This window comes from Macaca fascicularis, chromosome 3 (genome assembly GCF_037993035.2).
Source record: "Macaca fascicularis isolate 582-1 chromosome 3, T2T-MFA8v1.1".
NCBI lineage: Eukaryota > Metazoa > Chordata > Mammalia > Primates > Cercopithecidae > Macaca > Macaca fascicularis.
Genome location: NC_088377.1, coordinates 199,534,264 through 199,547,161, shown reverse-complemented (window position 1 = coordinate 199,547,161; position 12,898 = coordinate 199,534,264). Strand labels below are relative to the sequence as shown.

General features: G+C 54.8%; 1 protein-coding gene across 10 annotated transcripts in view; it reads left to right on the top strand.

Annotated features, from left to right (window-relative positions):
- Window positions 1-12,898, top strand: part of PTPRN2 (protein tyrosine phosphatase receptor type N2) — a 1,017,982-nt gene that overhangs the window by 310,804 nt on the left and 694,280 nt on the right. For 5 of the 10 annotated variants that reach the window (XM_045387363.2, XM_045387361.2, XM_045387359.2 and 2 more), the window contains one exon: window positions 9,689-9,727. The exons of the other annotated variants lie outside the window; for them this stretch is intronic. In XM_045387363.2, the coding sequence (XP_045243298.2) occupies window positions 9,689-9,727 (39 nt within the window). The remainder of the gene's footprint in view (window positions 1-9,688; window positions 9,728-12,898) is intronic. 10 annotated transcript variants of the gene reach the window in all.

The following is a 12,898-nucleotide window of genomic DNA, read 5'->3' as shown; positions in this document are numbered from 1 at the left end:
GAGCCCTTGGTGTTCTAGGAACCCGCGGTGTCCTCCGTGCTGCAGCCACCAGCACCTGGGAACCAGGGGCTCAGGACGGCGGCGGCTCCTCCTGTTGTCACAGTCACCACGGGAGGAGGGGCAGAAGTACAGCGCAGCCATCACGGGCTTTCCGGCCGAGCGAGCTCCTAGATTCCTCCCTCCTGAGCACTAACTGTGGGGAATTAGCTTCTCCTAAAATAACAGGAAGCCCCATCAGAATATTCAAAATGCAACAGACACAGGTTTCCTAAAATTGTCCGTAGTGCCTGGAGCTCAGGTTCTGAGTGGGGCTCGTGGCTGTGCCTGAAGAAGCTTCTGCTTGCCGTCTTCCAAAGATCTGCTGCGTCCTGGCGATGTGGATCCCCAGGCAGGGACCCATGTGAGCTGGGGGGAGCCTGCGGTCCTGGAGTGCACCCTGCTGTTTTATCCTCTTTGTGCACTCTTTGGGGTGGACGTCCACATTCTGGCTCAGGATGGGCGGCTGGGGTCCTCCAGGCATCAAGCCTCTGTCTCTAACTCCAGGGGAACCATCCCTTCCCTTCTCACCTGTGCAGGACAGGGCTCAGTCTGCAGGGAGTCGCTGGTCCCTGAAGCCCTTCCTTGGCCCATCACTGTCTGTGAGCCCCTGGGGCTTGGGCTGGGTCCCTGCCAGAATCATACAGTTGGGAATCTGGGGAAGGGAGCATGCCCCACAATTTCATGTGCTTTGTTATTTCCCAGGAGCCGTTGTTACCTCCCTCCCACTGACTCCTTGCCTTGTCCAAGCTCCATGCGGCCTGGTGCTCACATCTTCCCGGCAGCCTCTTCCCGCTGGCCAGCCTGCTTGTCCGCATGCGGGCCGACCCTGGTCTCTCCCACCTGCTCTCTGAGCTGCCCATGGGCAGGGTCTTCCACCTTCCACCATGTCCTGGGTGCATTGGGAAAGAGCTCGGGATGGGCACTGTTGCTGACGTGACACAGACTCAGCCAGTCGGAGCCTCACGCCGCCCTTGCTGGATACCCCAGGTCCCACCACAGTGCAGCTCCTCAGAGGCATCGCAGTATCTATTGCGCTCAGACCTCCCCCAAGTGGCTCTGAGGGTTGAGCTGACCCTGGAGGGACAGGCCCCCTCCTGCCTGTCTGCCTCCTCTCCCCTCCCCTGTCTCTCCTGAGACATTAGGAGCTCACGCTCCTGCCTGAGAACCTGCCACAGTGACAGGGCATGAGCAGGGCCCGGCCTGTGAGACTGAGGAGCTTTCTCTCCTGGCTTCTGGGTCAGGGGGAAGGAGCCCTCTCTGCCAGTCTTCCCCTTATGTGGACGTGGCAGCGAGAGTGTTTTCTGGAAATGCCAGCCTGAGGCTTGGGGTCTTGCCATCTTCAACCCCATGGAGTGCTAGTGGCAACAGCCAGTTTGTGTTTGTGTGTGGGTGTGTTATGTGGACGGGGATTTTAATCTTACTATCAACATTAGAATGTCCGTAGGATAAATGTCCTGGTTGTTTTGCTTTTGTTTTGGGGTACTGTGGGAGTGCACACTTAGGATTCTATAGGCCCTCTGGGCTTTATTCAAATAGACTCTTTTTCTAGACCTTCTGAAAAAGTCATATCCAGTTGTGTCTCTGCTTCTGTTAACCGTGATTTATGAATGCATGCATTACTATACATTACTGACAAATTATTTATAAAGCAAAGTTTTGTGTATAAAGTCTTATTTCCCCATGGAATTATTTAATAACACTTGAGCCTTGTGCTGAGAAGGCATTTTTGCAGGCACTGATATGAAAGCTTTCATCAAGCTAGCTGACTCAGGAAGGCACCTAGGGCGGCGTCCTGGCCTGAGAGTCCTCAGCATTGCTAATTTGCTTTGCTTTGTTGTGTTTTAGGCAGTCTGGTGACTGTACTGAAGTGCTCCTCCAAACCCCACAGAGAGAGAGCAGGCATCTTGTCTGCTAGGCATGCAAGCGTTCTAGTTCTCATGTGCAGAATACGCACACTGACGTGCACACACATACACACACACGTGCGTGTACACCAGGGACACATGGACACACATACACATACACGGGTACACACAGGGACACATGGACACACATACACATACACACACATGTACACCAGGGACACATGGACACACATACACACACATACAGGTACACACAGGGACACATGGACACACATACACATACACACACGGGTACACACAGGGACACATGGACACAGCCGTGCTGCTCCCTGGTGAGGAGTCGGAGCAGGTGGGATCCCCGGGAAGAGTGAGTCCCACTCTTGGGCTCTTGTTATAAATCCCCCTTCGGTAGACACACCCTCCTCTAACTTCCAAAAAGACGTGCCAGCCGTTGGTGCCCATGGTCTTTGGTGGAGACGTGCCAGCCGTTGGTGCCCACGGTCTTTGGTGGAGCCTCCAGAGCCTCCTTTAGGCTTTTGTGCGCTGTCACTCTTCCCTGCAGCACAGCAGCAGCTGCAGGTTGTGACATGGGATGATAGGCTGCCTGCCCTGCTTGGAAGGGTGGCTCTATGTCCTGTGTGGCCCACCTGCTTCCATGGCTCTTCTCCGTGTCCTGTGTGGCCCGCCTGCTCCCATGGCCCTTCTCCATCCCCTGCATGGCCCGCCTGCTCCCGTGGCCCTTCTCCATCCCCTGCATGGCCCGCCTGCTCCCGTGGCCCTTCTCCATCCCCTGCGTGGCCCGCCCGCTCCTGTGGCCCTTCTCCATCCCCTGCGTGGCCCGCCCGCTCCCGTGGCCCTTCTCCATCCCCTGCGTGGCCCGCCCGCTCCCGTGGCCCTTCTCCATCCCCTGCGTGGCCCGCCTGCTCCCGTGGCCCTTCTCCATCCCCTGCGTGGCCCGACTGCTCCCGTGGCCCTTCTCCATCCCCTGCGTGGCCCGCCTGCTCCCGTGGCCCTTCTCCATCCCCTGCGTGGCCCGCCTGCTCCCGTGGCCCTTCTCTATGGCCTGCTTCCGAGGCCCTTAGCATTGTGCTGGTTATCAAGCTGCCATTTGTCATTTATTTGTCCATGTGCCTTGAGCAACCTTCCCCTTCTGGCGTCTAGAAGTTCTGCTCCTCGTCACCCCATTTGGAAACCGAGCTCTCACTTGAGAGATGTTTGCAGCATCAGGCAGCAGAGGCATCGGGGCCTTCACAGGGACAAACACGAGGGGTTCCGTGGGCGTTGCTGGTGCCGCTGCCTCAGGACCCGTCCTGCTCCGGCTTCCCGCCTCCATGCCCTGACGCTGCACCTCCCTCACCCCACTCTGGGGTCCTTGAGTTGAATCCACCTCTTCCACGTTTGTCTCCTAGCCGGCGTGTCTACCCAGCACGGCCACCCCGTGCAGGCCTCATGGACAGACCTCGTGTGGCTGCGGGAGACTTTCAGCTTCCTGGGGCCTTGTGAAACCAGATCCCCACATGTTCCTCCCTAAAGCTCAACAATACGAACAACACATAGGCCAAAACAAACAGATACAGAAGCAGCAAGGAAAACCCTGGATGCCATTCCAGCAGAGCCAATGGCTGGTGGTTGCTGAAAAAGAAGAGACTCCACCTTCCAGGAAAGGCTTCAGGGAAGCCCCTGAAATCTCTGAAATCCCCCCCAAAGTGTGATTGGGCGGGCAGGGGAGGAGACACAGACACTTCCACAGAGGTGGTATCCGACACGGTCGCCCCATCCTACCAGACGCAGAGGATCTGCAGGGCGGCCGCCGGGCAGCTCCCTTGGTGGAGACGCAAACGCACATGGAGTGTGTACTCACAGGTCATCTCTCGGAGATACATAGAAATTTAAATTAAATGCAGACAACAGAAAAGACAAGAACTTAAGAACCAGAGCAGGAAGGAGGCTGCCGAGAGCAGAGTGTGAGACGCACCAGAGCCTTTTCCGTGCCAGTCGTGCAGGGCACTTGTGACTGGCTGGTGACCTTGCTCCGAGGGTGCATGTGCCAACTCTCAGAGTGAGGAGAAGCCTCGGTGCCCTCTTGTCCCCCTCAACAGAGGCAGCCTCAGGGCCCCTGCCACGTCCACTTTCCTCAGCCAGTCGGCATCAGACTCAGTCCCAAGAGGTCTGTCCTTTGTGTGGGGGACACAGCTTGGTCCAAAGCTGTGCCTACGGGAGATGACAGAAGAGGACCATCAAAGCGTCATCGTCAGCGCTCCCTGCCCACATCACCTTTGCACGGAGATTCTGGATGCGGCCTCCCCGGAAAGTCCTTCGGTGGACACGGGACGCCCCTAGGCGAGACAGAACACCATCAGCACCTGCAGGGCTCTGGTCGCGGCGTCCAAAATCAAACCCGCTGAGAACGTGGAGGGCTCTGGTCGCGGCGTCCAAAATCAAACCCGCTGAGAACCTGGAGGGCTCTGGTCGCGGCGTCCAAAATCAAACCCGCTGAGAACCTGGAGTCAGCACAGCTCTCCCGGCTAGGGGTTTCCTGTGGCGTCTAAATCTGAGGACAGAGCCAGCTCTGAGGCTGCATAGTTCTTTTTTTTTTTGAGACGGAGTCTCACTCTGTCGCCCAGGCTGGAGTGCAGTGGCCGGATCTCGGCTCACTGCAAGCTCCACCTCCGGGTTCACGCCATTCTCCTGCCTCAGCCTCCCGAGTAGCTGGGACTACAGGCACCGCCACCACGTCCGGCTAGTTTTTTATGTTTTTTAGTAGAGACGGGGTTTCACTGTGTTAGCCAGGATGGTCTCGATCTCCTGACCTTGTGATCCGCCCGTCTCGGCCTCCCAAAGTGCTGGGATTACAGGCTTGAGCCACTGCGCCTGGCGAGGCTGCATAGTTCTGAGCATCGTCTGGTTTAGGTTTTGCTCAGTGGGTCCAGTTGGAGCAGGCAGAGAAAGGCAGTCAGGCAGTGAGGACGGGTGCCCTGAGGCTTAGCACCAGGCCCCAGAGACAGGAGGGCCCGTCAGCCTCGTCAGCTGGCAGAGACCAGTGCAGCCAGAAAGGAGTGGCCAGGAGCTTGGTGCACGGGTGGGTGGGTCAGGGCCCAGCCACAGAGCGCAGGGGTGCGGCGGTCAGCACAGCCCCAGAGGGAATGGAGCACTCACTGCTGTGAGATTCATACTTTGGTAAAAACATTTCCAAAACATCCTGAATGGACAGAGGACTCAATACCCCTCACTCCACAAAAAGCTACATGATTGCGTAATTCTCTCTCCACACACACTTTCCTCCACGGTCCCCCAAATCCACGAACCCCTTTTAATCCTGAAGCTATCGTGCTGAGGCAAATTCACCTTAAATTCCAGCCAGGTGGTTTGTCTGCGGATCTTTGCTGGTGGAGCGTTAGCTGGGAGAGGCCGATGCTCCAGTTTCCCACGGGAAGGCAGCGTTCCCTGTTCCCTGAGGCCCCGGACTCCTGCCCTGGGCCTGCTTCCTCCCAGAGCCCAGCCCCTGGAGGCTGAACCAGGCCTTTTGGTTTCTTCCGTGGTGTGATGTGAGAGATGCTTGTGGAAATGGTCAGATAAGCCCCAGACATCTTCCTCAGCTGTGCCCGCGTGAGGTCTCACCCTTGGTGATCTTTTTTGGGGCAGATCATTGCCTTGTCTGGTTCTTTAGCCAAAGCACCTCCCTGGCTCACACGCCCTGAAGCTTGCAGGGGCTCCTGCGAGGGAGGTTGTGAGTTGCTCTGTGTCACTCAACACCAGGAAAAGACAGGAACCTCTATACAAAGAACAGGTCCTGGACATGGGTGAGCAGAGAAGGAATGTCCTAGGAAAGACAGCAGCGGAGGGACACGCATTTCTCCTCTTCTGCAGCTGCTTCCTGGGACTGGGCCGTGCCTCAGGATTCTCCCTGTAGCATCACGCTTCACATGTAGGATTTGTGTCCAGATCTAGTTTGCTATAGAAAGTAAGCGTGTCTAGGAAGTAAACTGCAGGATGAGAGAAAGTTTAAATCATTTGTTTCTTCGGGTGCGAAGATGACTGTGGTGGTCCCCCGTCCTGTAGGGAGGTGAACTCACGCCCTCTGCTCCTGAATGCAGAGAGGGAGGGCGGGTCATCTGTGGGTAGCTGTGGCTCTGTGCCACTGCCCAGTTACAGGGATGATAAATATGATCAATCCTCGGCTTGATACATATGGATGCCAGCGGCTCGAGAATCTGTCGCCCAGTGTGTAGCTCAACTTTTGCGACCCTGCTCTTAAAAAGAGTTATTCCACCCCGCTGACGAATCATTTTCCCAATTTCCTTCCTCACCATTAGAGTATTTTAAAGCACTGGACGCCTTGTAATTCAAGGAAGTCCCCGGTCTTGCCTCGCCTGTGCGCCACGTTCTGCAGATTCTCACAGAAGACTCGCGGCAGACCCACCCAGCGCTGAGGGGAGGGGACAGATTTCCGTGGGGCGCAGTCCTGGCCTGCGTCTCAGGAGTCTGGGGTGTGCTCTGGAGACCCGGGGCTGCCCCTGTCCGGATGGTTTTGCGGTGGGTTCCTTGCGGAAGCAGCAGGCGTGGCAGTCACCCTGTGACTGGAAATGGAGGGCTTCTGTTGAGTGCTTCTCTCCTTTCTACAAAATGCAACGTAAAACACTTCTGTGAAAGGAACACGTTGTTAAAAGAAACACGCGAAAGTGTATTTAGTGATCAGGGCCCCGCCCACCGTGCTGGCCCCGGTCAGCCCTCAGGCAGCTTCCGTTATGCACATCCAGGTTCAGGTCACCTGGAAAACGAGACTGGCCCAGGTAGATCTGCCAGATCCACCAGTTTATCGGAAGAAAAGCCTCATATATGTATTTAAGTCCTCCCAGCATTAGTGCTTGACACATATTTAAAGCACTTGGCTAAAAAACAGATTGGAACCGTGGTTGGGTTTGGTCTGGACAACGAGGTCTGGTCCAGGGAAGCCACACCCTCTGCACCCCAGCCTCGGTTCCGAGTGTCACGGGCATGAGAGGAGGACCTTCGGGCCATATGGACTCTCACGCCGCCAGCCCAACGGTGAGGGAAGAATAAGAAGGTCTCCCTCGAGAAAAAACAGGCCCTGCTTTGTGACGTGGGGTCGTTCTCCAGCGTGTTAATCCTCCTGTCAGTCGGGGGTGCCGGGGGCGACTGGTGTTGGGGAGGGTTGGATTGCAGGAGGTGAGAGGTTCGTGCTCCGGCTTTCACGTGGCACGACTGATGGTCGGGATGTGCTGTGTGATTCGGCTGCTGGGACTCGATCTAACTGGGCTGTCAGCCTTTTTTCTCGGGGGGGCCTGTCATGCGTCTGTGCAGCTGGCGTGGTGGCTTCCCTGAAAGCTGGGTGCCTGGAGATGGGGTGGTGGGGGCTTCCTGCCCTGCCCTGCCCTGTCCTGTCCTGCCGTCCTTTGGAGAAACGTGTCTCTTGCTTGTCTTTGGAAATCGGTGGGGGGCTGGGGCTGGGGCTGGGGGGCATTGAGGGACGGGGCTCCGGGCTGTCAGGTCCGCCTGGAATGCCCACTGACCCACACACTAATTCAGGAGCAGTATGCTTGGGTCAGCCTGCCTAGAAGGGCTGCATTCCCGCTGCCCAGTCGGCTGCCTTCGTCTGAGCCATCCGAGTGGTGACACCACTCACCACCCTGGGCACGGGGAGGATTCCGCTTTTCCTCCAAGTAATTGGCACTGAGAGGCTTACAGGAGTCTGTGTCAGGAGCTTCTGTGACTGCTCTGGTTCTCGCCGCAGAGGTGGTGGGGACGAGGCGGATTCGTCAGGCCACTGGTGCTCAAGTGCTCTCGCCTCCCCACCCACTCAGCCGCTGAGGCTTCCGGCTGTGCAGCAACCAGAGCGGAGTTGCCATGGCAACTGGAGAGGCAGGCTGCTTAGGCGACGGATGGACGGAGGGACCAACCTTGTGTTCTGGTAAAATGGGCACGTCCCACAGACAATGCGGAGGCCAGAGCCAAGATGGGGCTTTGCTGGGACCTGCCCTGGGCCTGGGGCTCTGTGTGTGGTGGCTCTTGTTTCCCTGCCTTCCCCTTAGGGAGCCCTGCTTGTGCGTCCCCAACAATGGAGTGGAAGCTTCAAGTCACGTGTCCAGTTTTGCAGCGTTTCAGGATTTGCACACTTACTGTGCTGAACGTACTCCGGGCTTTATAAACATGCACGTCTGTGCTCTATACGCCGGTGCGCATGGGGGACACACACACACGTGCACCATAGACATCCATTGCACACCTGCACACACCACGTGTGCACCATAGGCATCCATTGCACACCTGCACACACCACGCGTGCACCGTATACCCCCGTTGTACACCTGCATACACCATGTGTGCACCATAGATGTCCATTGCACACCTGCACACACCATGTGTGCACCATAGATGTCCACTTCACACCTGCATACACCATGTGTGCACCATAGATGTCCACTTCACACCTGCATACACCACGTGTGCACCATATACCCCCATTGCACACCTGCATACACCATGCGTGCACCATATACCCCATTGCACACCTGCATACACCACGTGTGCACCATAGACGTCCACTTCACACCTGCACACACCACACATGCACCATATACCCCCATTGCACACCTGCATACACCATGCGTGCACCATAGGCATCCATTGCACACCTGCACACACCACGCGTGCACCATAGGCATCCATTGCACACCTGCATACACCACGTGTGCACCATATACCCCCATTGCACACCTGCATACACCATGCGTGCACCATAGATGTCCATTGCACACCTGCACACACCACGCATGCACCATATACCCCCATTGCACACCTGCATACACTATGCATGCACCATAGATGTCCATTGCACACCCGCACACACTGCAGTGCACCATAGACATCCATTGCATACCTGCATGTGTGTGGAATGTGTGTGTACGTGGGTGTGTACGTGGGTATGTACATGCATACAGAAAAGCAAAGCCTGAGTCTGGGTTAGGAGCAGATGGAGAGGGGATGGGGACAGGGAGGCTGGTTCCCTTTTGCTGTTCTGTGCAATTTCTGTCTTGTTTTGGTACCATTTCAATCTCCTTAAATAGACACGCATTATGCTTTAAGTGTATAACAATAAAGATAAATAACCTGTAGGCATTTGAAAGAATCTGAAAATTATACAACAGTAGGAATGAGAGAATATCCACATTCATGCCTCCTAAAGACAAGAGCTTTAGTGTTCTGCTTTATCTGAACTCAGGTTAGAGGCAGGGACCACCCCGTAGACCCAGTTATGGGTCCTGTTGTTTGGCTTTCCTTGATAATAGAAGTATTTTCTTTATTATAATATTTTCATAAGTATGTGAAGCATTTAGAGCTGACGTACCAGACTTCAACAATTCATTGGTTACTTTTTACTTTGATAAGAGTAGACCATAAATGCATCTGAGTGTCAAGTGCAGGAAACGTGTGTGTGTGTTATGCATCCAGCACGTATTCTCTCACTTGCATTGTACTCAGGTGCATTTATGACACGATGACACTGCACGGGTCGTTGTGCACACGCGGAGGGGAGGGGACGTGGTGCGGCGTCTTGCTGGAGCACAGTAGAAGCAGTTTAAATGGGAATGCATTCAGTGCATGTCTGTCAAAGTTATGAGTGAATAATCTTGGCAGTGATGCCAGAGAAGGCATCTGACCGCTGAGATAAAGCCCTCTGCAGTCCCCAGGGGATGGGGCTCTTCTGGTCCTGAAGCCTCACTGACCATAGGAAACCCTTCTTCCCTTTTTTATTGACTGCATAGACATCACAACTGGGAGACTCAGGCCAATCCAACTCACAGGTATGGTGCTTGTGTGTGATGTATGTGCATGCAGACTGTGTGTGTGTGTGGTGAATATGTGTATGTGTGCATGTATGTGTGGTGTGCATGTGTGTGATGTGTGTTTGTGTGTGTGTTGTGTGCATGTGTGTGGTGATATGAATATGTGATTCACACGTGTGTGGCATGTTCATGTGTGTGGTGTGCATATGTGTGGTGTATGTGGTGTATGTGTATGTATGTGGTGCGGGTGCATGTATGTGACGTGTGTGTGTGGTGTATATATGCACATATGTGATGTGTGAGTGTGATGTGTGCATATGTGTGGTGTATGTGGTGTATGTATGTATGTGGTGTGGGTGCATGTATGTGGCATGTGTGCATGTGTGTGGTGTGTGTGGTGTGCATGTGTGTGGTATGAATATGTGATTCATACGTGTGTGGCATGTTCATGTGTGTGGTGTGCATATGTGTGGTGTATGTGGTGTATGTGTATGTATGTGGTGCGGGTGCATGTATGTGGCATGTGTGCATGTGTGTGGTGTATATATGCACATATGTGATGTGTGAGTGTGATGTGTGCATATGTGGTGTATGTGGTGTGAGTGCATGCATGTGTGGGTGCATGTGTGTGGCGTGTGTGCACATGTGTGGTGTATATATGCACATATGTGATGTGTGTGATGTGTGCATGTGTGTGGTGTATGTGGTGTGGGTGCTTGCATGTGTGGGTGCATGTGTGTGGCGTGTGTGCACATGTGTGGTATATATATGCACATATGTGATATGTGTGTGTTTTGTGTGCATATGTGTGCTGTATGTGGTGTGGGTGCATGCATGTGTGGGTGCATGTGTGTGGTGTGTGTGCACATGTGTGGTGTATATATGCACATATGTGATATGTGAGTGTGATGTGTGCATATGTGTGGTGTATGTGGTGTGGGTGCATGCATGTGTGGGTGCATGTGTGTGGTGTGTGTGCACATGTGTGGTATATATATGCACATATGTGATGTGTGTGATGTGTGCACATGTGTGGTATATATATGCACATATGTGATGTGTGTGATGTGTGACATGTGTGGTGTATATATGCACATATGTGATGTGTGAGTGTGATGTGTGCATATGTGTAGTGTGTGTGGTGTGGGTGCATGCATGTGTGGGTGCATGTGTGTGGCGTGTGTACACATGTGTGGTGTATATATGCACATATGTGATGTGTGTGATGTGTGCATGTGTGTGGTGTGTATGGGAGTGTTTTGTTCACTCCTACATAGTATTTTGAAAATTTTGAATTTATTGCAAACATTTTAAGATTTGAATTCAAGTCAGTCAGAAATAGGCTTCCTGACCTCAGTTCCTTCAGGGAAACACTGGCTGCGCGCGGGAGGGCTGTGTCCACATGTGGCTGGGGTACCCCACTCCTTCCTGGCTGTGTCTTGGGGTACGCAGGTGCTTGCTGCATAGCTGGCGGCTCAGTGGCTTCTTACAGGAGAAGAGCCGAGGCCGCCTCTGACGTTCGCCTCCAGCCCGACGGCTTGAGTGTCGAGACTGAAGGGGTGGGGCCGCTCCTGGAAGGAGAGCATGACCTGACCTGCCTGGCCTTGGTGGGCTCTAAGCAAAGCCCCGGCTTTAGGATTTCATCTTAGAAGCTTGTTAAAGCATTACTCATTCGCTTCCATTTTCAAGGAAGTCTCTAATTCTTTACCCTCAGAAACGATGTGCTGTGATTTTTATGAGGCAGGCCTTTGGGATCTCCCCAATAATAATAATGGGGGGGGGGTAAAGGCCTTCCCCTCCCACTCTCCTCTCCAGGTTGGGGTCTCGTGCGAGGTATGGTTAAGAACACAGATATGAGGCAGGACTTTGGCATCTCCCTAATAATAATAACAGGGGAGATAAAGGCCTCCCCCTCCCACTCCCCTCTCCAGGCTGGGGTCTTGTGTGAGGTATGGGTAAGAATGTAGATGGTGGGCTGGGCAAGGTGGCTCATGTCTGTAATCCAGCACTTTGGGAGGCTGAGGTGAGTGGATCACCTGAGGTGAAGAGTTAAAGACCAGCCTGACCAACATGGTGAAACCCCATCTCTACTAAAAACACAAAATTACCCGGGCATGGTGGTGCATGCCTGTAATCCCAGCTACTTGGGAGGCTGAAGCAGGAGAATCGCTTGAACCCGGGAGGCAGAGATTGCAGTGAGCCGAGATCACACTACTGCACTCCAGCCTGGGCCACAGGAATGAAATTCCATCTCAAAACCAAACAAACAAAGCACAGACACCCAAGGCCCCTTTGCTGTGTTTGCTGTGTGGCTGGAGAGGGGGTGAGTTATCTGTGTGGAGTGTTTAAGGTGGCGTCTGAGTGGCCCAGTGCCCAGCTGCCCATGAGCCGTCAACGTGGACATGGTGGGAAAGCACCGTGAACTGTGAATGTGGGCGTGGTGGGAAAGCACTGTGAGCCGTGGACGTGGACGTGGTGGGAAAGCACCATGAACTGTGGATGTGGCACAGTGGGGAAGCACTGTGAGCCGTGGACGTGGGCGCGGTGGGGAAGCACCGTGAGGCGTGGACGTGGCGCGGTGGGGGAGCACCGTGAGCCGTGGACGTGGGCGCAGTGGGGAAGCAGGGACGCTGTGAAGAAGAGCACACCTGGGACAGGCACCCCTGGCCGCTCCTTCCCTTCGCATCCCTGTATCCTTTGCTTAGACATGCAGAGACGGTCAAGAGCGCCCTCCTCCCCGTTTCTCCACCTCCCATCACGGCCTTCTCCAGCGGGACCCCACTGTGGGTTGGAAATATTCCAGATCCGGGCGCCTGCCCTCTTCTTCCACCCCTTTTGGCCGGGGGGCGTCTCAGAGTCCAGTGTGCGCCTTGGTGCTCCTGGCCATGCTGGGGGGTGCCACCCATGGGCCATGCTCTGTGTAGTGAGAGGCAGGGGCTCTGTGCGGGTGTGGGGATGGGCAGCTGGGAAGCCCACACCTCCTCGCTCCCTGAGGCAGCCCGTGCCAGGGATGGTTTCTCAGGCTGCCTAACCCCCTAGTGCGTCCTCACATGGGTCTCCCAGCCCAGGCCTGGCATGGCTGCATCCTTGCTCTGGGAAGCATTTCTGGAAGCACACGCCTGGGGGGCGTCTCCCCTGGATTCACTGTCGTCGTTGCTGTCATCAGAGCCCTCCCACACAGTGGTCGGC